Raw genomic sequence first — 23,584 nt, forward strand, 5'->3', positions numbered from 1 at the left:
TCAAGCTCTTCATACCCTTCATACTACTATCATCCATGTACCTATCCAAGAGTCGCTTAAATGTCCATAATGTATCTGCTTCTACGACCACCGCTGGCAGTGCATTCCACGCACCCACCACTCTCTGTGTAAAGAACCTACCTCTGACATCTCCCCAAAACCTTCCTCCAATCACCTTAAAATTATGCCCCCTGGTGATAGCCCTTTCCACCCTGGGAAAAAGTCTCTGGCTATCCACTCTATCTGTGCCTCTCATCATCTTGTACCCCTCTATCAAGTCACCTCTCATCCTTCTATGCTCCAATGAGAAAAGCCCTAGCTCCCTCAACCTTTCTTCGTAAGACCAGTCCAGGCAGCATCCTGGTAAATCTCCTCTGCACCCTCTCTAAAGCTTCCACATCCTTCCTATAATGAGGCGACCAGAACTGAACACAATATTCCAAGTGTGGTCTAACCAGGGCTTTATAGAGCTGCAGCATAACCTCGCGGCTTTTAAACTCAATCCCCCTGCTAATGAAAGCCAACACACCATACGCCTTCTTAACAACCCTATCAACTTGGGTGGCAACTTTGAGCGATCTATGGACATGGACCCCAAGATCCCTCTGTTCCTCCACACTACCAAGAATCCTGTCTTTAAGCCTGTATTCTGCATTCAAATTCGACCTTCCAAAATGAATCACTTCACACTTTTCCAGGTTGAACTCCATCTGCCACTTCTCAGCCCAGCTCTGCATCCTGTCAATGTCCCGTTGCAACCTACAACAGCCTTCCACACTATCCACAACTCCAGCAACCTTCGTGTCATCGGCAAACTTGCTAACCCAGCCTTCCACTTCCTCATCCAAGTCATTTATAAAAATCACAAAGAGCAGAGGTCCCAGAACAGATCCCTGCGGAACACCACTGGTCACCAAGCTCCAGGCTGAATACTTTCCATCTACTACCACCCTCTTCTATGGGCCAGCCAATTCTGTATCCAGACAGCCAACTTTCCCTGTATCCCATGCCTCCTTACTTTCTGAATGAGCCTACCATGGGGAACCTTATCAAACGCCTTGCTAAAATCCATATACACCACATCCACTGCTCTTCCTTCATCAACATGTTTTGTCACATCTTCAAACAATTCAATAAGGCTTGTGAGGCATGACCTGCCCCTCACAAAGCCATGCTGACTGTCTCTAATCAAACTACGCTTTTCCAAATAATCATAAATCCTGTCTCTCAGAATCCTCTCCAATAATTTGCCCACTACTGACGTAAGACTGACTGGTCTATAATTCCCAGGGTTATCCCTATTCCCTTTCTTGAACAAGGGAACAACATTTGCCACCCTCCAATCATCTGGTACTACTCCAGTGGACAGTGAGGACGCAAAGATCATCGCCAAAGGCGCAGCAATCTCTTCCCTCGTTTCCCATAATATCCTTGGGTATATCCCGTCTGGCCCCGGGGACTTATCTGTCCTCATGTCTTTCAAAATTTCCAGCACATCCTCCCTCTTAACATCAACCTGTTCGAGCATATCAGTCTTTTTCACGCTGTCCTCACAAACGACCAGGTCCCTCTCACTAGTGAATACTGAAGCAAAGTATTCATTTAGGACCTCCCCTACCTCCTCCGACTCCAGGCACATGTTCCCTCCACTATCCCTGATCGGCCCTACCCTCACTCTGGCCATCCTCTTGTTCCTCACATAAGTGTAGAACGCCTTGGGATTTTCCTCAATCCTACCCGCTAAGACTTTTTCATGTCCCCCTTTTAGCTCTCCTAAGTCCATTCTTCAGTTCCTTCCTGGCTACCTTGTAACCCTCTAGAGCCCTGTCTGATCCTTGCTTCCTCAACCTTAAGTAAGCTTCCTTCTTCCTCTTGACTAGCTGTTCCACATCTCTTGTCATCCACGGTTCCTTCACCCTACCATCCCTTCCTTGCCTCATCGGGACACACCTATCCAGCAGTCGCAGCAAGTGCTCCCTAAACAACCTCCACATTTCTGTCGTGCATTTCCCTGAGAACATCTGTTCCCAATTTATGCTCCCCAGTTCCTGCCTAATAGCATTGTAATTTCCCCTCCCCCAATTAAATATTTTCCCATCCCGTCTGCTCCTGTCCCTCTCCATGACTATAGTAAAGGTCAGGGAGTTGTGATCACTATCACCGAAATGCTGTTCCACCGAGAGATCTGCCACCTGGCGTGGTTCGTTGCCAAGCACCAAATCCAACATAGCCTCCCCTCTAGTCGGCCTATCTACATATTGAGTCAGGAAACCATCCTGGACACATCTGACAAAAACTGCTCCATCCAAACTATTTGCACTAAGGAGGTTCCAATCAATATTAGGGAAGTTGAAGTCACCCATGACAACAACCCTGTTATTTCTGCACCTTTCCAAAATCTGCCTCCCAATCTGTTCCTCCATGTCTCTGTTGCTATTGGGGGGTCTATAGAAAACTCCCAATAAAGTGACTGCTCCTTTCCTGTTTCTGACTTCCACCCATAATGACTCAGTAGACAAACCCTCCTCGACGACCTCCCTTTCTGCCGCTGTGATACTATCCCTGATTAGCAATGCCACTCCCCCACCTCTTTTACCTCCCTCCCTATTCCTTTTGAAACATCTAAACCCCGGAACATCCAACATCCATTCCTGCCCCTGTTGATTAAGACTAATCAATCTCTCCAAGGTACTATTCATGAATAAGACTTAAAATAAAACCTATACCTCTCTTTTCCTATAAGTAATTCACTACTTGTCTCACACTCCCCCATTATTTCCCTCTCTCTCTTTGTTGTTTATTCTTTCTGTCCAATTTATCTCTTATCTCTGGCTCCTAAACTCTTCCATTGTTGTGCTTGCATCTGTGTCTCACTCATTTCCTTTTCCTCTCTCTCCTTTGGTCTGTATATATCTCAGATTTTCTTTCTGTCCAGGTTGCTGTATGGTTTTTTTCTCCCTTTTTGATTGTCTCCTACTCTGTATTGAAAACTATCCAATTCCCTCTCTCTCTAGTTTTCTTTTGCTGTCTTACCCCTTTTTTTCCTTTCGCTTCCTATAGTAATCTGGAGGTAGACCTGAGTTTCTGATTGCTGCAGAAACAATCTCATTGTTATCTCAAAGTGAGTGTTGATACCACTGTGTTACCCAAAAAGTTGGGAGTGAAGTGGGATTCGCAGAAAACAGAGTAGATTTTACAGAAAACTGGGTCTGTTTTACAGGACAAAAAAAGGCTATTTACTCAGCAAACAGAATCTATTTAAAAAGAGTCTTTACAAACTACAGCAAACAGAACTCGTGATTGAAACTACAGCAAAGTGTCCTGATCAAAACAGAATTATTTCTCCAAAGGCAGTGTGTGGAGGATAGTTACATAATACAAATTATGTGTGTACAATTAATTCCAGTCACTTACTGCAGTACAGTCTCCCGGTGTGACTGACGGGGTAAATTGCCCCATTAGCGCCCCATTCTGGCCAAGACTTATGCTGTCACCATACACAGCCAATGCATATAAAGTTCTTTTCTGATACAAGAACAATCTTCAAACTCTCTTCAGCAACAAACACAGAAACAATTCAGTTAAATTATGGATTATGAGATTGCTTCCATCACTATCCCAGTGGCAATTCCACCTCCCATACTGGATGAGAGAGAAGTTAGATGTGGAGAAAGCAGATCCTTCTGAGAGTCCCATCAAGATACTGAGAATCCTCTGGATACTGAATTCCTTCATGAAGCTTTAACCAAAGATTTCAAACAAGTTACCTTAAATTGAGAAAAATTAATTAGTGTGAATAAAGATATAATTAACATTCAAAGTACTTGCTCTGCTTCAAAATAAAGACATTTCCAAACTCCTTAGGCTGAATTTTCGGGCCTCACCAAGGTGGGGAACCGAGGCGGACGGGCCCCAAAAATACTGACGCCGGCTGGTTTCCTGATCCTGTTCCCAGTGTCAACCATTCTTGCTGAGGTGGGGTCGGGGCCAGCAGTGCTACCCACCTCCATGAGTCAGGTAACCAATTAGGCTCATTAAGAGCTTTGTTAAGGGCACTGAAAGGAGGCCGACTGGGATTTTCCAGTCAACCTCTCATTTCCCATTGCGATGGTGGGACTGCTTAGCAGAGGGATTCCCCTCCACTCCCACCACCCCCACCCCCACCCCCCCCACTCCCCCGCCACCAACTGTGGTGTCCTGACTGATCTTTCTGTTTTTTTACATTAAATTTAAAAAGGATAGTGAGAGGGGCCCTCCATCTTGAAGCACCCTCTCAGTTGCTTAACCTTTACTGCAGTCTGTTGCTGCTCTCAAGCTGGTAGGCCTCTGATTTGCCCTCCAGCTTTGAGGGCCAGCCTGCTGCCCTAAATTGGTGATTTTGATTTTTTATTGCGACTATTTGATGTTGCCAATATCAGAAGTAATAAGAAAGAATGACCTACATTTATATAGTGCCTTTCACGGTGTCCCAGAATGCTCTAAAGCCAATGAAGTACTTTTGAAGTGCAATCACTGTTTTAGTTTATGAAACACCAATGTGTACATAGCAAGCTCCCTCAAGCAGCAATGTGATAATGACCAGATAATTTGTTTTGGTGATGCAAGTTGAGGGATGAATGTTGGCCAGGACGCCAGGGAAAACTCCCCTGCTCTTCTTCAAAATAATGCCATGGGATTTTTTTTAATGTCCACCCAAGAAGGCAGACAGGGCCTCAGTTTAACACCTCGTCCAAAAGATGGCGCATCTGACAACAACACTGGGAGGGTCAATCTAGATTTTGTGCTCGAGTCTTGGAGTGGGGCTTGAATTCTAAACCTCCTGACTCAGAGATCAGAGTGCTATCCACTGAGTCATCATTGGCAGTAGTCATAATTATGAAACTAATAATTTAGCTGAAAATTAATATATATAAACAATTCAACTGATAAATTAATTGAAATACATGTATTTATATAATTGAATCAATCTGTTTAAAAGTTAACCACCTTTCTCTGCCTTCATGCACAGAAGCCCACAATGGTTTATTCAACAGAATCTTTTTACTGTTAACCAGAGCGAAACACAAATGACTGCATTAAGCTGCAACAAAATGACAGACATTTCTGCTCAATACAAAGCTTTGAATTACAGTTGTGTATTTCTTGTTCTTTTGTGCAGATAAATTGGGTCAGCGTGCTTTTGTAGGTAAAGTTTGTATGGACTTGAATGACCTATTTCCTACGTATAAAGAAACATTGTCCGAAGCTGTGAGTGAGACAGAAAGGTAAAGCTCTCTCTAGGAATCGTTCTGTGTTGTCGAGTTCTGCAAGTTTCAAACAGGCAGTCATTTGTTTTTGCTTCCATTGACTAAATTGCCTACCATAGTAACCACTCCAATGACGGTTCCAAACTGTACTTGCTTGGCTACATCATAATGGCCCAATTCTTGCTGGAGTGGGGCATCAGGCAACATACATCATTAGTTAGATTCCTTCCCACACCCTTCAGCTCGAAAATTCTCAGAGCTATAACTTGCTGTGAGTGTGAGCGCGGTGAGGGCAATGGGGCATCTGGGACCTCAGTGAATGATGGGACCAACAGTCTATCTCCTTAACCAATGAGAATTAAATATTGAGAAAGAAACAGAGGAACAACAGAGAAAGAAATCGGGTGAATTAGAGTCAAATCAGTTACAGAAAAAGAAATAGGGAGAGGGAAAGAAAGATTGGATGACGAGAGAGAAAGAACAGAGACAGAATGAAAAAGTAAGGGAATAGTTTTAAAAATTAAAAGTTGGTACTTTTTAAATCTCTAACAACAATTTACTACATTCAGGAATTAGATTGGACAGTCTAAATTGTCCTGTTTCTGGGCCAGAGAGGTTGGTTGGCATTGCAGTAACAATTATCACATTTTTGAAACAAAAAGAAATACTTGCATTTATATAGCACCTTTGATGACCACAGGACATCCCAAAGTGCTTTACAGCCAATGAGGTACTTCTGAAGTGTGGTCACTGTTGTAATGTAGGACATGATGCTGTTCGTGTGAAGCAATCGATGGAGTGGAGTATATCAACCAGCAAGTTCTGGAGATTCACAATTCTTCATCCCCTGAACTCACTGGGCGATTTGTTCATTAATAATTGCCTGCGTCATTAACACAACTGTTATGCTGTGGCAAGGCACTGGATAATAGATAATAAGTAATTGGATAATAAGACCTTCAATATAACTAAGAGATTTGTAGAGGCATTGCTTACTGTTAAGATGTCTGAAAACCATGATATTGAAAGTCAGGTCCGGATTATTAGAATTACCACTGCATCCTTCATTTTTGTCTTCTGTAACACTCTGGGTATTAGAGGACTTGTAGAGACTGTTACGACCAAGGCGGAAGCAATGCACTGTCAATTCAGTCCTGTCACTCCACAGGTCTCAGCATATTATTAATGTTTTCCCAACCAGCGGAAAACAGCCAAATTAAACACTCTACTAACTCCCAGAATAAAACAGACCAAACGAAGTATCATTAGACAACAACAAATTAACTATTTGTTAAAAACTAAATCTTAAATACTATTAAGATAAAGCTATGTCTACCTCTAACTCTCCCATTCACACACATACACTCAAAAATGAACGTTTAACTGGTTTTAAAAAAAAATGATGTTTTAAAAGATTAGCTGTTTCTTGATAGTAAATAAATAACTGGGTTATAAGTCTTTGTGGGTTACGTTCCTGATGGGTGAGGTATCCTAGGGTAAAAATAACCAAATGCCACTCAAAGTCTCCATGTGGATTTGATGAAACAATCCTTCAGTAGATAGGCAATCAAAACACTTCGGCTGCAGCAGTCATCAAACAGTTCTTTAAACAAGGAGTACAGCAATGGGTCCACTTGGTTTTTAAACCGGCAGTCTCTCAGTCTCAAAACTTTACTCCAGCAATACGAATGTTCTCTTCAAAAGGAATTTTTTTTCTCCTTGAGCAATTAACTCAGCCTGTGGCTCATTGTAGAATTTCTCCTGAGAGAATTCTCTTCTTTCAAGGCAAGCACGCTTTGCTGATGTCTCTCAATACTGGTTTTAGCTGTTTTTTACACACAGTTAAATTGAAACATTATACCATGTGACCTCTCACTTTCCTGCTGTTGCCTAGAAATTAGGTGTAGCTGGCACACTGTGCCTCTTAGATTTTAAAGGCACACTTTTTTAAACAGAGTCTTAAAGGCACACTGTTTTTAATCTGAGGAGAAAATAAACGCAGTTCCGTGACAAGACAAACATACATGAATTCAGAACATCTAGCTACTTGTTCCAGATTCCTGAGCAACACACTGGAGTTGCCGATTGTTAATATAAGTAATCTCCAGGTAATGCAACAACAACAACAGCCATTTATATAGCGCCTTTGACATAGTGAAACATCCCAAGGAGTGTTATCAAACAAAAACTTGACACTGAGCCACATAATGAGATATTAGGACACATGACCAAAAGTTGAGGTAGGTTTTTAGGAATGATGCAAATGAGGAAAGAGAGGCAAAGAGGTTTAGGGAGGGAATTCTGGCGATTAGGGCATCGGCAGATCATAAATCATCCATTTGTATGGGTGTATTTCTGACACATTCATTCGTAGCATAAACACTAAGCTCATGGGTAAGCTATTCAATACTGATATTGCCCCATTCACAGCACACTTATTCCAATGGAGGAGGGGTCTGGAATTTATTGCTGACCATTATTCATCTGCTAAGTTCAGTAATCAATGGCTCCCTATTGGATATCCTCTTGTGCCTTGGGAAACATTTCACATGTTGTAATTGGTACAGGATGCCCAAAGTATATCTTACATAAGACACAGCGACACAAGGTACTGGCGTTGAATTGTTGTTACTGTCCACAGATTTGTTGCTGAACTGACCAAGCGGAAGGTAAGACAGACACTTTTAGACTAAGCTATTTAAAATATCTGGGTAATAAGAAATGTTAACATACATTTTTAAGTTGATGTATATACCATAGAGTCAAAGCAGAATATTGTGGATGCTGGAAATCTGAAAAAGAAACAGATAATGCTGGAAATGCGGGTCAGACAGCATCTGTGGAGAGAGAAACAGAGTTAATGGGTGAAATCTTACCATGAATACTTTGAAATGTTTCTGCCCTCGGGACCAAAAGCCGGTCCCGAGGCCACTGGTGTCAGGTGGCCGCATGGCATCGCGATCTTACTCGAGATGGAAAAGTAAGGATGGCAGGTTCCTGAAGCAGGAGGCCTAGTCAGAGTGCCTGCAGCTCTAGACAGCGGACAGCCCCACGGGGAGAGGTGGGCACTGCTATGCCATGTAGAGGAGTGTGAGGGCGCAACAAAATGGAGGCGCTCTCTGAAGCCTTCAGAAAACTTTAAACTGAAGTATGGCCACAGCTGGCTGGCCGTCATTGTGGAGGTGAATCCCCTCTACAGGATTGCTTGTGGTCGCAGCTGTGGTCTTCTAATCCCAGAAACCCCATGATGGGGGTAGGGGGGATTTAGAGATGTCAATGTCCCCCCGGCCCACTGTCAGGAGGCCACCTTCAGGTACCTGCCCAGACTCGGACTCGTGGGGGTGGGGGGGGGGTGGTGAGGTGGGGGTGGTTTGGGAGCTGTCCCATGTTGGGAAGATCCCAGCGGCAGCAGGAATTTGCCACCAATTGGTTGCTTAATTGGGCTAATTGGCTAGCCCCTGCTGCTTGGCAGGTAGCCACTGCTGCAATGACCCTGCCTCTGGCAAGATCGATCAGAGACAGAAATGATTGGGGAGCTGAGACAAGCTATTTTCAAATTTTGCTCCCAGTCCCCATTTTTCAGACAGCAGGTGCTGTGAATGGTTCTGCTGCTGCCATTTACACCTCCTCTAGCCCCATCGTTTGTTCCTTTACTTATCCCATTAACATCTCCTTTTGCCTCACACCATCATCCCTTTTGTCATTTTGTCTTTCCTGCCTTCCTTCCTATCAGAGACATTCCCTTTTGTTCTATCCAAATTATTGTTCGCACATAGCACGTTTATTCAGCGTTTCAAAATCTTATCTTCAACAGAGATTATACTCACATGCCCACGTCAGCTAGGTTACTTAGGTTCATCCAAGAGTCGGAACGGAGCAGATGATCAGTCCTCCTCTTCCGATTCTCCAAGTAGTTGATCAGACTACTTAGACCTGAATTAGCTAGCCAGCACATCAGAGCACGCTTTCTTATACCCTGTTCCGTGCATGCTGCCTGCATGATCAGCTCGAGATGGGCTGGACCTGACTACCCGATGTACAGTGATTGGTCAGTAAGTTGTTGCCAACGCCGCAGGTGCACTACGTCAACCACAGTCAGTCAGCCTTTCACCGATTTTGACATCTTTTTGGTAGCTTCATCCCTCAAGTTTCGACCACATTGCATAGCTAGTTCTCTGTTCTCCAGCCCTTGTTTGATAACAAGGCATTACTTCACTTCACCGACCCCCAGACTCCAAGCAACCAGCCCACATGGCACGTCTGTTACAACTTGGCAATAGCTTTAGACATGTCTTAATGACCACCTTGCAGGTTTCACCACAGTCACTTCCCCTTTAGCACTTCCGTTACACCACATTGCTGTCTCATCACATCCCTACTTCCCTGCTGTGGATTTGTTTACCACTTTTAGCCGCACACGTTACTTTCCCCACTTACCAGGTCACGTACAGTTTGCGGGTTGGTTGGTGGTCGCCTACAATGAAGAGTCATCGACCTGAAACGTCAACTCTGTTTCCCTTGCCACAGATGCTGCCTGACCTGCTGAGTGTTTCCAGCCTTTTCTGTTTTGATTATAATAGAGAATGTATTTCAAATGTATAGGAGATGATACACTGTTTCAATGTGTTAGCAGTGTAGAAATGGTTACATTTACTGATTTTTATTTTCTGTTTCCAGTACCCTCTGGTGAAACCCATTGTGACTCCTCGTTTTGTGCCTAGCTGCTCCTCTGAATTACTGCAACAGTTGGGGTCATTTGCGAACAGTAACAACTTGCATATTCAGGTAGTGCACGTGTTAATTTTAGGGAGAATTTAAAGTCCTCTGGAATGCTGTTGGTGTCTTTTTTTTTGACAACAAATATGAATAGTTTCAACAACCAATTTGAGTATCTGCACGATTGAAGTACACGTTCCTGATTTTCAGGTTTACACAACAGTTTGTAGCTGATTCGTGTTTAAATGTAAAGTGTTAAAAACATTCAGTATTAATAGCTATGATATTATACAGACCCTTCCACGTAAAATGTCCACATTTGAAATGGGCAGTTTATACAATGATAGAATCATTGAATAATACAGCATAGAAGGAGGCCATTTGGCCCATCATGTTTGTGCCAGCTCTTTTGAAAAGCAATCCAGTTAGTCCCACTCTCCTGCTCTTTCCCCACATACCTGCAACTTTTTCCTGTTTCATATATTTATCCAATTCCATTTTGAAGGCTACTATTGAATGTGTCCACGGCCCTATTAGGCAGTGCATTCCAGTTCCTAACCATTCATTGCGTTGGAATGTTTATTCTCATGCCTTCAATCTGTGCCATCTGGTTATTGACTGTTCAGCCACTGGAAATAGAATAACTAAAGAGAAACTATCTAAACCCTTCATGATTTTAAATATGATTTTGTACTGGCCCAAACACAATGATCGTCAGTCATGTCAATTTGCATTCATGTCAATTTCAAAGTTGCTGGTTACAGCATGCTAAATTCTCTGTTAATTTCAGTCAGAAACAGCCAGTGAGTTGTAGGGACTTTGTTCTATATCTCTGCAAACTAAGTAGTTATGTTTAGCATCAAACATGTAGGAGCAACAAATATTGCTAATAGGTGAAGAGATTGCTTACTTCCACCTCCATAATATTGCCTGTCTCTGCCCCGCCTCATCTCATCATCTGCTGAAATCCTTATCTATGCTTTTGTTACCTTGTTATCTCTGCTGTCCGACCTCCTGCTTGTTACCTTCCATAACCTTGAGCTCATCCAAAACTCTTGCCCATATCCTAACTCTCACCAAGTCCCATCATCCCTGTGCTCGCTGACCTACATTGGCTTTTGGTCCAGCAACACCTCAATTTGTTGTCAAGAGACAAATAGGCTTTTTTTCATATAAACAGAGTCACATTAGTGAGTCTCACGCTGAGCTGGACGTTGTGAAGGAAATATTTCCGAAATGCAAGGATTATTCTGACGTTTACGACAAACATGGCCTCCTGACTGATAAGGTTAGTGCTCGATGCACAGTTTTTTCTTATGAAATATTATTTTTAAAAAGCGATTTCTGAAAATCTGTTTTCCTTCCTTCGTGTGATTCTTGATTCTTGATAAGCAAGGGGGTGGAAGGTTATCTGAGGTGGAAATGTAGAGTAATCAGTTCAGCCATGAACTTATTGAATGGCGGAGCAGGCTCGAAGGGCCGAGTGGCCTACTCATGCTCCTAATTCGTATGTTCGTATGTGTGCAATCCCAGCCTGCACATCTGATGGGACTCTGGCAATAGGCCCGACAATTAGGCCAGAAAACAGACATGGCCGTTTCCAGCCATTTCTGCTGCTTGGGTAAAATAAAAGCAAAATACTACAGATGCTGGAATCTGTAATAAAAACAGAAAGTGCTGGAAATACTCAGCAGTTCAGGCAGCATCTGTGGAGAGAGAAGCAGGGTTAGAGTTTCAGGTCTGTGATCTTTCATCAGAGGTCATTATGATATTGGTGTTTATGGGAGCTTGCTGTGCACAATTTGGCTGCTGCATTTCCTACATAACAGCTGTGACTATAGTTCAAAAGTACTTCATTGGCTGTAAAGTGCTTGGGGACATCCTGAGGTTGTGAAAGGTGCCATAGAAATGCAAGTCTTTATTTTTTCTTTCATTTGGGCACTGGCCTCGAGTGGCGAAGAGGGGACTCGCTGTGGGTCCGCCCGCAGGGTAGGTGAGCTGTTGGCTGGGTGTATTACACAGCCACCCCTCAAACTGCAGGAAATCTTGATGAGCAGAAAAAAAGGCCTTGTCAGAAGCTACCCCAGAATGCAGTGTTGAAACAGAGAAATTGTGTCCTAATCCTTTTCATCACTCTCTCTTCTCTCTCTCTCTCTGTGAGTCTCTCTGTTCTTTTATTTACTCTTTCATCTGGATATCTCCCACTGCCTCTGAAGGCATTTTAAATGAGCCTTTCATCATGAACATTTTGTATCAAATAATATTTTTTACAGACAATCATGGCACATGGAGTATACCTCTCTGATGAGGAGCTGAAACTCTTCCACAAAAAAGGAGCAGCCATCTCCCACTGTCCAAATTCAAATATCTCGTAAGTATGCGATGACTGAAAGAAACATATGCCGGCCAAAAATCTGCTCTTCATTCCCACTGTAAGTCTTGGCTCAGTGGTCCCACTCCAGAGGCTTGAGCACAAAATCCAGGTCAACACTTCCAGTGCAGTACTGAGGGAGTGCTGCACTGCCAGAGGTGCCGTCATTCAAATGAGACACAAATCAAGGCACCTTCTGCCCTCTCAGGTGGATATAAATGATCCCATGGCCACTATTCAAAGAAGAGCAGGGGGTTCGTCCCGGTGTCCTGGTCAATATTTATCCCTCGACTAACATCACTAAAACAGATTATCTAGTCATTATCACATTCTGTTTGTGGGATCTTGCAGTGTACAAATTTCATGCCGCATTTCCTACATTACAGCAGTAATTGCACTTCTAAAGTACTTCATTGGTTGTAAAGTACTTTGGGATGTCCTGAGCTTGTGAAAAGTGATATATAAACACAAGATCTTTCTTTTAGTGGCAGAGAAGCTAAGAATTGGACTTGAATAGGCCGGGTCCCAGCATTCCCTGTTTGTTTCCATGGGCCTTTGTTTGAAGTGGAACCTCTACATAGTGGCTGGAGTCAGGGGTACTTGGCTGGTGTAGGGGTCTCTGGGACCAGGAATTTCCATCGTCCCCTGTCTGGGACTGTACCTGCCTGACCCCACCCACACCTCCTGATAGGGATGGAGGCCTGGATCCTCGAAGGTTTTAAAACTTTTTGGCAACTTTTTGATTCCTTCTTCCATAGAATTACATAGAAGTTTTCATCACAGAAACAGGCCATTTGGCCCAAGTCTATGCCGGTAGTTATTGTCCACACGAGCCTTTTCCCACCCTACTTCATCTCACCCTATCAGCATATCCTTCTATTCCTTTCTCCCAAATGTGGTAGCGAGTTTCATTTTCTCACCACTCACTGGGTAAAGAGATTTCTCCTGAATTCCCTATTAGGTTTATTGGTGACTCTCTAGCATTGCGATTAAATATACTTTAACCTTTGGACAGACCATAGTGATGCCTGTTTGCACAGGTGGAATTCTGGATCCAGAGTAAAAGTGGGACATATGTGAAATTGCTGAACAGAGGCATTTGCCCAAACTGAGTGTCTAAAGATGATTTAGTACAGTCCAGGGATAGTGAGGGAATGTTGTGAAGTGCAGTTTTTGATCATGATGAAATGTGTACACTTTAAAACTGTGGCTCCAACTTTCGCTGGACATGGGAATTTGGTGCAGCCTCCAGCAGCTGGTGAGTTTCCAAGGTAGGTGAGTGCAACTTTCCATTACTTCAGCTTGAATTATTAACTAATTGACTAATTAAAAAATGAGGTTGTACAGAGATGGCAGGGCCGGTGGTGCTGCAATTGCAGCATGTGGGAATCCGTGGAATGCACTGCAATCCTGGACAACAATGTCTACAGTAAGTGTCTACAGCTTGCAAAACTTCAGCTCAGAATTGTTGACTGGAGACTGAGTTGCAGGCATTGTGGAACATCAGGGAGGGGGAGAGTTATCTGGACACTTTGTTCCTATGATGAGGGGCTGGTAAATTGGGCCTATATTCTCTGGAGTTTAGAAGAATGAGAGATGATCTAATTGAGACATACAAGATTCTGAAAGGGCTTGATAGGGTAGAAGCTGAGAGATTGTTCCTGCTGGTCAGGGAATCTAGAACATGGGGACACAGTCTCAGGATAAGGGGTCAATCATTCAGGACTGAGATGAGGAGTTACTTCACTCAAAGGGTTGTGAATCTTTGGAATTCTCTACCCCAGAGGGTTGTGGGTGCTCCATTGTTGAACACATTTAAGGCTGGGATAGATAGATTTTTGGTCTCTCAGGGAATCGAGAGATATGGGGAGCAGGCAAGAAAGTGGAATTGAAGCCCAAGATCAGCCATGATTGCATTGTATGTTGGAGCAGACTCGATAGGCCATATGGTCTACTTCTGCTTCTATTTCTTGTGTTCTTGTGATTAGCGCTGACTAGCAGAAGCCCCTGGTGCTGATGTGAAGCTTGCAGTCAAGTTCCATGTGTCATAAGAACCAGTGCAAAAGCCGAACTTATTCATCAGGGACATGGAGACATCATTTCTCTTTTTTTATGTTTTAGACTTTGCAGTGGCTTATTTGACATCCGAAATGCTTTGAATCATAAAGTAAACGTAGGACTAGGAACTGGTAGGTAAAAACTCTTGTGTCTTTGTCTGATTCTTGCTTCTTCATAAAGTCGGCTGGGATTCTACTTCTTCATTTTCTGCCTTCTATTTTTTCTTGCCTGCTCTTGCCCATTAGCAGCCTTGGGGCTTCAAGTATTCACCACACATTGGCCCAGAATTTAACCGGAGCCCTCCTAGTACACAGTAGCTTTACTGTAAGTGCCCCCCTGAAAATAAGCCCCAGCTGTCTGAAAGACAGAATCTGAAGCTTGCTCTAGTCCATTCCCCAGGAGCTCCTGGGCAGCAGTCTGTGTACCTGGTGAGAAACAGGACCCAATTTGTCTTTGGACCCTGTACCATAGCCAGTTCTTGTATCATCGCCCTCCCACTATCTCCCGTGGATGATTATCTCTGGGCTAGTGTGTGGGATAGGGAAGCCGGGCGGTGAAGGGGATGACATTGAGGGAGAGTGAAGGGGTGCTGATGGTACACAGAGCATGAATAGTTACTCTCATTGATGAGGACAGAGTGATGGACATGAGCTTCAGAAGTATACCTCCCAGGTGTAAGCGAACAGCTGATACTACATCAACAAGTTACAATTTTACAGCGTCTTTAACATTGAAAAACATCCTAAGGTGCTTCACAGGAGCAGCTATCAAACAAAGTTTCTCACTGAGCCACATAAGGAGATATCAGGACAGATGACCAAAAGCTTGGTCAAAGAGGTTGGTTTTTCAGGACGTTTTAAAAGAGGAGAGAGAGAGAGACAGAGAGGTTTAGGGAGGGAGTTTCAGAATTTAGTGCCCAGTCAGCTCAAGGCATGGCCACCAGCGATGCTGTGATGAAAATTGGAGATGGGGAAGAGGCCATAATTCAAGGAGCACAGCGATCTTGGAGGATTGTATGGGCTGGAGAAGATTCCATTGGCAAGAAAATTGGATATTCCTCTCAAGAGAAACCACATCACTGGCCTGCTGCGCTTACAAGAATCCCCTGCCATATGAAAAGCTGCTGCAGCCCTTTAAAGCTGTGCTCCTGGCCCACCAATCAACATGGTAATGAGCTCACCCCATGAACTTCAGGAGGGTCAACAGTGGAAACCCCGATGTCTTGCAGCATGAATAGTCCTATGGATTTTCAACACTGTTACTGTTATCTTTTAATGTCCAGCTACAACCGGATAAAGAAACTTGCCAAATCTAACTGCAAGAAAATGCATGGGTGCCTGTCCCTTTAATCGCCTATTGTTGAAGTTACATTATATGTATTACAATGATTACAGAAAGGAGAGTTTACTTTCTTAGATGGGATTTGATAGTGTCCAACAAGATTTCCATTTAAAAGTTCTGTTGGAAGGTTTTCCCATGCAATAAAATTTAAAGGAGAACTTTTTCCATCTGTTCTTAATATTCTTGGGTTTCCTTAGGGCTGGAATTTGTCACACCAGTGGGGCTTCCGGCGCTGGGCTGGAAAGGCGAGGGGAACCCCGCCTTGGCCTTTCGAAGCCCCCCTCCAGCACAATCTCAAGTGCCCGCGCCCAGATCCCCGTCCCTTTAATGACGGGATCTCACCTCCCACGAGAGCTATCAGCCAATCAGAGGGCCAGCAGCTGAATAGCATCGGCTTACTTTCATACCCATTTTACCTCTCTCGCCCACCCAGGTCATGCCAGTTTGATCTGTGTTGCTTTTAGTCGAAATATTAAAGGTATTCCCCCCAGAGTCGATCAGCAATTCTTTCAGGTGTATGATAGCCGAGTATCTGTTTTAGATGTTTCAGGTGGCTACTCTCCTTCTGTGCTTAATGCTGTGCGAGCAGCAATGGACGTAACCAAAATACTGAGCTTAAAAGCTTCAGATAATGAAAGCCTTTCATACGAGGAGATATTTAGAGTTGCAACCCTTGGTGGCAGTCAAGGTAGGAAACCATTCATAAGCATCATAAACTCTTTCTGTAATTTACCACAGTATACTAAAATTATAATAGAATTACATTGTATTTACAGCACAGAAAAGGCCATTCGGCCCAACTGATCTATACTGGTTTATACAGTACTCAAGCCTTCTCCCACCTTACTTCACCTCACCCTATCAACATCCTTTCTCCCTTGTGTTTTTCTAGCTTCCCCTTAAATGTATCTTCTCTATTCACCTCAGCTACTCCCTGTGGTAGTGAGTTCCACGTTCTCACCACTCTCTGAGTAAAGAGGTTTCTCCTGAATTCCCTATTGGATTTATTAGTAACTATCTTATATTGATGGTCCCTAGTGTTAGACTCCCCCACAAGTGGACACATCTTCTCTACCCTATCAAAACCCTTCAACACTTTAAAGACCTCTATCAGATCGTCCTCAGCCTTTTTCCAAGAGATAAAAGGTAACATTTCTCTTCTTTGGTTTACACATGAAAGTTAATGAATGATGAAATATTGAGTGCAGAGCCATAAAGGCGGGGCTAAAGTGTGGCGAGTCGAAGAGACTTAGCAGTTGGCAGGAAAAAAGACAAAAGCGCAAGGAGAGAGCCAACTGTGTAACAGCCCCAACAAACAAATTTTTCTGCAGCACCTGTAGAAGAGCCTGTCAAACTAGAATTGGCCTTTATAGCCACTCCAGGCGCTGCTCTACACACCACTGACCACCTCCAGGCGCTTACCCATTGTCTCTCGAGATAAGGAGGCCAAAGAAGAAAGTTGGATATCAGGGTTAGTCATTGTATGGTCTTTATTGCCACTATGCTGATTCCTTGACCTTTGATCTCCAAGTTTGAGTGACAGGGTGTGGCAGCCAGCACTCATCGAGCAAAACAAATATGACAAAGAGCAATAACTGCACGTCACACATATAGAGCCCAACAACACAATCAGATATCCTGTGTGCCCTTGCACATTATTGCTGCGTTCTCCCATAATAACGTTGCCCTCCCCCTATGATAAGAGCCAAACTCCAGCATCCACCCACTCCTCCCCAGTGTGCTCCTCTAATCAGCCTGATAATGTCCTCGCACCTCCCAGTTTGAGAACCTTTGGTCTAGTCTCAAATACAACCTGGGAATACTCACCTTTCGTGCTTCATCTTGTTCAAGGAGCAGTCAGTGTTTCCTATATTCTGAGCATTGCATCTTTTGATTCTAGAATCATAGAATAGTCTTAAATGAATATTTCTCATCCGTATTTACCGTGGAGAAGATCATGGAAGATAATGAGTTCAAGGGAGGGAACACCGATATCCTGGAGCATATAAACATTACAAAGGGGGCAGTGTTGGAGGTTTTGAAGCTTATTAAGGTGGATAAATCCCCAGAGCCAGACCAGGTGTATCCTAGGATGCTATGGGGAGCAAGGGAGGAGATTGCTGGGGCCCTGGAAGAGATTTTTGTATCATTGTTAGCCATGGGTGAGGTACTGGAAGACTGGAGGATAGCTAATGTTGTGCCTTTATTTAAGAAGGGCAGCAGGGATAAGCCAGGGAACTACAGGCCGATGAGCCTTACATCAGTGGTGGGAAAGTTATTGGAAGGGATTCTGAGAGTCAGGATTTATATACATCTGGAAAGGCAAGGTCTGATTAGGGATAGTCAGCATGGCTTTGTGTGTGGGAAATCATGTCTCACGAATTTGATTGAGTTTTTCAAGGAGGTGACCAAGAGGATTGACGAGGGCAGGGCGATGGACGTTGTCTATGTGGACTTTAGTAAGGCCTTTGACAAGGTCCCTCATGATAGGCTGGTCCAGAAGGTTAAAACACATGGGATCCAGGGTGAGCTAGCCAATTGGATACAAAATTGGCTTGGTGATAGGAGGCAGAGGGTGGTAGTGGAGGGTTGTTTTTCAGATTGGAGGCCGGTGACCAGTGGTGTGCCAGAGGGATCGGTGCTGGGCCCTCTGTTGTTTGTCATATATATTAATGACTTGGATGTGAATGTAAGGGGCATGATTAGTAAGTTTGCAGATGACACCAAAATTGGTGGTATAGTGGACAGTGAAGAAGGTTGTCTAAGGTTACAACAGGATATAGATCAACTGGGAAAGTGGGCAAGGGATTGGCAAATGGAATTTAACGCAGACAAGTGTGAATTGATGCATTTTGGGAAGTTAAACCAGGGCAGAACATATACAGTGAATGGCAGGGCCCTGGGAAGTGTTGTTGAGCAGAGAGACCTTGGGGTGCAAGTACATAGTTCCCTGAAAGTGGCAACACAGGTAGACAGGGTGGTGAAGAAGGCATATGGCATGCTTGCCTTCATCGCCCGAGGCATTGAGTACAAGAGTTGGGACGTCATGTTACAGTTGTACATAACGTTGGTTAGGCCGCATTTGGAGTACTGTGTGCAGTTCTGGTCGCCACACTACAGGAAAGATGTGATTAAACTAGAGAGGGTGCAGAAAAGATTCACAAGGATGTTACCTGGTTTGAAGGGCTTGAGTTATAAAGAGAGATTGGATAGGCTGGGTCTGTTTTCCCTGGAGCGAAGGAGGCTGAGAGGGGACATGATAGAGGTATATAAAATTATGAGAGGCATAGATAGGGTAGATAGCCAGAGTCTGTTTCCCATGGTAGGGGTGACTAAAACTAGAGGGCACAGATTTAAGTGAGAGGGAGGAGGTTTAAAGGGGATCAAAGGGGTAAATGTTTCACACAAAGAATAGTGGGTATCTGGAATGAGCTGCCTGAGGAGGTGGTGGAGGCAGGAACAGTAGCGACATTTAAGAGGCATCTGGACAGGTACTTGAATGAGCAAGGCATAGAGGGATATGGAATTAATGCAGGCAGGTGGGATTAGTATAGATAGGCATTATGGTCGGCATGGACGCGGTGGGCCGAAGGGCCTGTTTCTATGCTGTACCACTCTATGACTCTAATACTACAGCACAGAAGGAGGACTTTTGGCCCATGAAGCCTGCAAGCCAGTTCGTCCCTGTTCTTTCCTCCTATCCCTGCAACTTTTTTTCTTTCAAGTATTTTGAAGGCTACTATTGAATCTGTATCCACAACCCTATCAGGCAGTGTATTCCAAATCCTAACCACTCATTACATTTCTCATCTCCCAACTGGTTCTTTTGTCAATCACCTTAAATCTGTGTCCTCTGACTACTGACCATTCAGCTATTGGAAACAGTTCATCCTTATTTACTCCACCTAAACCCTTCATGATTTTAAGCACCTCTAACAAATCTCCTCTTAGCTTTCTCTGTGCCTAGGAGAACAATCCCAGCTTTTCCAGTCTATCCGTACTTTATAAAGAATTATTTTACCTTCTGCAGCTTTGGGCCTTGACAAACTGACAGGAAACTTTGAGGTGGGGAAGGACTTTGACGCTGTTCTTGTCAACACCAATGTCCCAAATAATCCTTTTGAAGTGTTCCCGAATGACACTCTACAGGTAATTATTCTCTGCACTGGTTTCCAAACAGAAATTGGAAAGCATGCTTTCAGTTTCTTCTTTGTTCCTAAAAGTCACTGAAATTCTCCCTTCTCATTTTCCAGGATATTTTCCAGAAGTTCCTGTTCTTAGGTGAGTTCAAAATTGTATTCAACTCTCACAAAAATCCTCAGCAGCTTCAAAATATTGGCCACATGTTGATGTTCTGATATGCTACACTATGGAGCAACTCCCATATGGAGAGTTCCTACTCTCAGTTGTTTGATCAGAGATGACCATTGAGGATAGGTGTTGATTAGGAAGGACCAAACTGATACCGTTGAACTCCATGAATTGTAGAAGTGACATGTTGATCATTTTAGTTTTCAGTTATTAGTGAGTGCATTCACTTGAATTGCTAATGGTAACTTTAGTGTTTTTTACTGTCAGTTTGTGATTTTGGGTATGTGTTTAGCACAGCAGTAAATGCAGAATTCTAGAGAACTACAAATACCAGAAACTTCAAACTCCAACTTGGCCAGTTATTAGGAGGCAGCTCTAATTTTCTGGTATTTTAAACAGATGTTAAACTGAGTCCCCATCTGCTCTCTCAACTAGACAAAAAAGATCCCATGAAATTTTTTTAAAGAGCAGGGTAGGTAATTCTCGGTGCCCTGGCCCAATATCTTTCCCTCAACCGACAACACTAAACAGATTATCGGGTCATTATCACGTTGCTGTTTGTGGGAGCTTGCTGTGTGCTAATTGGCTGCTGCATTTCCTATATTACAACAGTGACAACACTTTTAAAGTACTTCATTGGCTGTGAAGCGTTTTGGGACATCCTGAGGTTGTGAAAGGCGCTATAGAAATGCGGGGCAGGATTTTCTTCTGCCCTTGGAGATGGGAACGGAGGCAGGGGTTTCACACAAAATGGCATGGGGTAATGTTAGGAGTCATACCCGATGTTGTCCTGGTCCCATGCCAATTTGTCCGGGGCGGAGAAGGCCGACGACAGCCTTTCCCCCAGGCCAATTGAGGCCATTTAAGGGCAGCTTCCCACTTCTGCTCCAATTTTTTTGAAGTCGAAGGGGCTTGCTACCACTGTCCTCTGTCAACTGAGTGAGAGGCACTGTTAACCAGGTGATCTCAGTGTTCATCGCCATGTCCTGTATCAGATGCATGTTCTGCAGGTTTTTCTCAAAAGTTTTCGGTAAATTCTCTATCTGAAAATGCAACAACACAGCAATAGCTTGCATTTATGTAGCACCTTCAATGTAGTAAAACATCTTCACAAGAGTGATAATCAAACAAAATTTGACACCCAGCCACATCATGAGATATTAGGACATGTGACCAAAAACTTGATCAAAGTGTTCGGCTTTAGGGAGCATTTTACAAGAGGCAAGAGAAGTAGAGAGGGGAAGATGTTTAAGGAGGAAATTCCAGAGCTTAGGGCCCAGGCAGCTAAAGGCACGGCTACCAAAGGTGGAGCAATTAAAATTGGGAATGCTCAAGAGGTCAGAATTGGAGGAGCGCAGGGAGGTTTTAGGGCTGCTGGTGGTTAAAGAAATAGGGAGGGGCAAGGCCACGGAGGAATTTGAAACAAAGATGAGAATTTTAGAAATTGAGGTGTTGCTTGACTGGGAGCCAATGTAAGTCAGCGAGAACAGGGATGCTGGGTGAAAGGGTCTTGGTGTGAGTTAAGATGTGGGCAACAGAGCCTTACATGAGCTTAGGTTCATGGAGGGTGGAAGATGGTGGCACTCTAAATAAATCCCCTTAGGTGCTTCAAGAAACTAGAAAAGAGATCTCTTAAGCACTTGACAATCAATAAGTGGGTATCGATGAAAACTGGGCAGGTGCTACAGATTGGAAATGGGCTTAAAGAGAGAGGATTTCTTTTTAATATAGCAGAACACAAATTTATTTTATTCCTTTAACATTGATGTTGTTTCAGGAGATGACCGGAACATGGTAGAGGTATATGTGGCTGGCAAGCAAGTGATACCTTTCCCAAAATCCTAGAACAACAATGGCACCTAAATCTGGTGCACCAAGACACAGTTAATACCTAATATTTTCAATGATAGGAAACATCTGTTATAAAAGCATTTCTGCTTGCTGGCTCTGTTATAGCTATTCTACTGCTGCTTCTGCTGCTTTTTTTTTGCTATAAGGGTAAGGCTTTATATGGTAAATCCTATGAATTAATGATGTCCACACAGAGCTCTATACAATGATTGTACACACCCACAATTTGAGTTTGGAGGTCACCGAGCTCAATAATGTTGTCCATAAATCTATCCTCCTGTTTCTCCCAAGTTATTTTTCTCTCTTTTTCTACTCCAATTTGGTCTCCCTGATTGTGCCGTACCTACAGGGGATCCTCCCAGGCACCTGCCAGCATTGTTTTTCGAAACTAGCTATTAGACGGCATTTGAGAGACAACACTCCTGAGCCAATCCTGCTCCAAAACCATGCACACTCCAGTCAAGGTTGACAGATGGTGATCGGGAGTAAGAGGAGTCTGACATTCCCTAATCTAGGGCTGATGGACCCCATCATAGTGCCCTTACCACTGGCCTGGGTAAGATGAGCTGATTCAGAACAGATGGTGATAGCTCAGCCACTCACAGAATCATAGAATGATACAGCACAGAATGAGGCCATTTGGCCCATCGTGCCTGCCCTGGCTCTTTGATAGAGCTATCCAATTAAACCCACTCCACTGCCATTTCCCTATAGCCCAGCAATTTTTCCTCTTCAAATATTTATCCAATTCTCTTTTGAAAGTTACTATTGAATCTGCTTCCACCTCCCTTTCAGGGAGCACATTCCAGATCACAACAATTCATTGTGTGAACAAAAATCTCCGCATTACCTTCCCATTTCCCCCACAGTGGCAACGCCTCTACCAATCAGAATCTATTTGCCAACCAATCCGCACTCTCTTCTCAAACAGTATAAATTTGTTGTTTTGCCTTACAATGGTATTCTTGATGAGTGCAAGACAAAAAGCTTCAATAAAATGTCTCTTTTCAGTATGGGTCAGTTAACTACTTTGAATTACACTAAGTCTGTAATGTTTGATTGTGAAAGTGTTCTATGTTATATATATTACAGTTCTTTAGATGCTTTGTATGCTGTTCTGTTTCAAATAAGTGTCAATAGTTTAATAGCCAATTACTGGTTTCAACTGCTGGCTAAATAAATATTATTGTTACTATTCTTTATATACAATAAATTACAATAGATTGCAAAATAGTTGACCCAATCGATGGTGCAGCCTCAAGAATAAATATGTTTTCAGTCAGATTATCTTTTTATAGTTATGGTTTTCTGTACACATCTAATATAATGAATAAGACTTACATGTCCTTCACCAGAACTCACTTTACGTTATTTAGCCAGGTGACCTGATAGACGCCTTTAAAATTACAAAGGGGATGGACAGGTTAGACGTGGAGAAGAAGACCTAAACTAGGGGTCATCAATATAAGACATGCAGTCACTAAAAAGTCCAAAAAGGAATTCAGGAGAAACTTCTTTATCTAGAGAATAGTGAGAATATGGAACCCACTGCAACATAGAGTAGTTGAGGTGAATAGTACAGATACAATTAAGGGGAAGCTGGATAAGAACATGACGGAGAAAGGTATAGAAGGATATGTTGATCGGGTGAGAGAAGACGCATGTGGATCATTCGAACCAGCATGGGCCA

The 23,584-nt window shown here is 43.3% G+C and overlaps 1 protein-coding gene across 4 annotated transcripts in view; it reads left to right on the forward strand.

Moving 5' to 3' along the window:
- The window catches only part of gda (guanine deaminase), a 39,917-nt gene extending 16,747 nt beyond the window's left edge, over window positions 1-23,170 (forward strand). For 2 of the 4 annotated variants that reach the window (XM_068030598.1, XM_068030600.1), the window contains 10 exons: window positions 5,159-5,264; window positions 7,888-7,915; window positions 9,924-10,031; window positions 11,143-11,250; window positions 12,236-12,333; window positions 14,455-14,522; window positions 16,274-16,420; window positions 19,763-19,881; window positions 19,986-20,013; window positions 21,821-23,170. In XM_068030598.1, the coding sequence (XP_067886699.1) occupies window positions 5,159-5,264; window positions 7,888-7,915; window positions 9,924-10,031; window positions 11,143-11,250; window positions 12,236-12,333; window positions 14,455-14,522; window positions 16,274-16,420; window positions 19,763-19,881; window positions 19,986-20,013; window positions 21,821-21,888 (878 nt within the window). In that variant the 3' untranslated portion in view covers window positions 21,889-23,170. The remainder of the gene's footprint in view (window positions 1-5,158; window positions 5,265-7,887; window positions 7,916-9,923; window positions 10,032-11,142; window positions 11,251-12,235; window positions 12,334-14,454; window positions 14,523-16,273; window positions 16,421-19,762; window positions 19,882-19,985; window positions 20,014-21,820) is intronic. The other 2 variants (XM_068030599.1, XM_068030601.1) reach the window with 2 other exon arrangements.
- The last annotated feature ends 414 nt before the right edge of the window (window positions 23,171-23,584 follow it).

This window comes from Heterodontus francisci, chromosome 4 (assembly GCF_036365525.1).
Source record: "Heterodontus francisci isolate sHetFra1 chromosome 4, sHetFra1.hap1, whole genome shotgun sequence".
Classification (NCBI taxonomy): Eukaryota; Metazoa; Chordata; class Chondrichthyes; order Heterodontiformes; family Heterodontidae; genus Heterodontus; species Heterodontus francisci.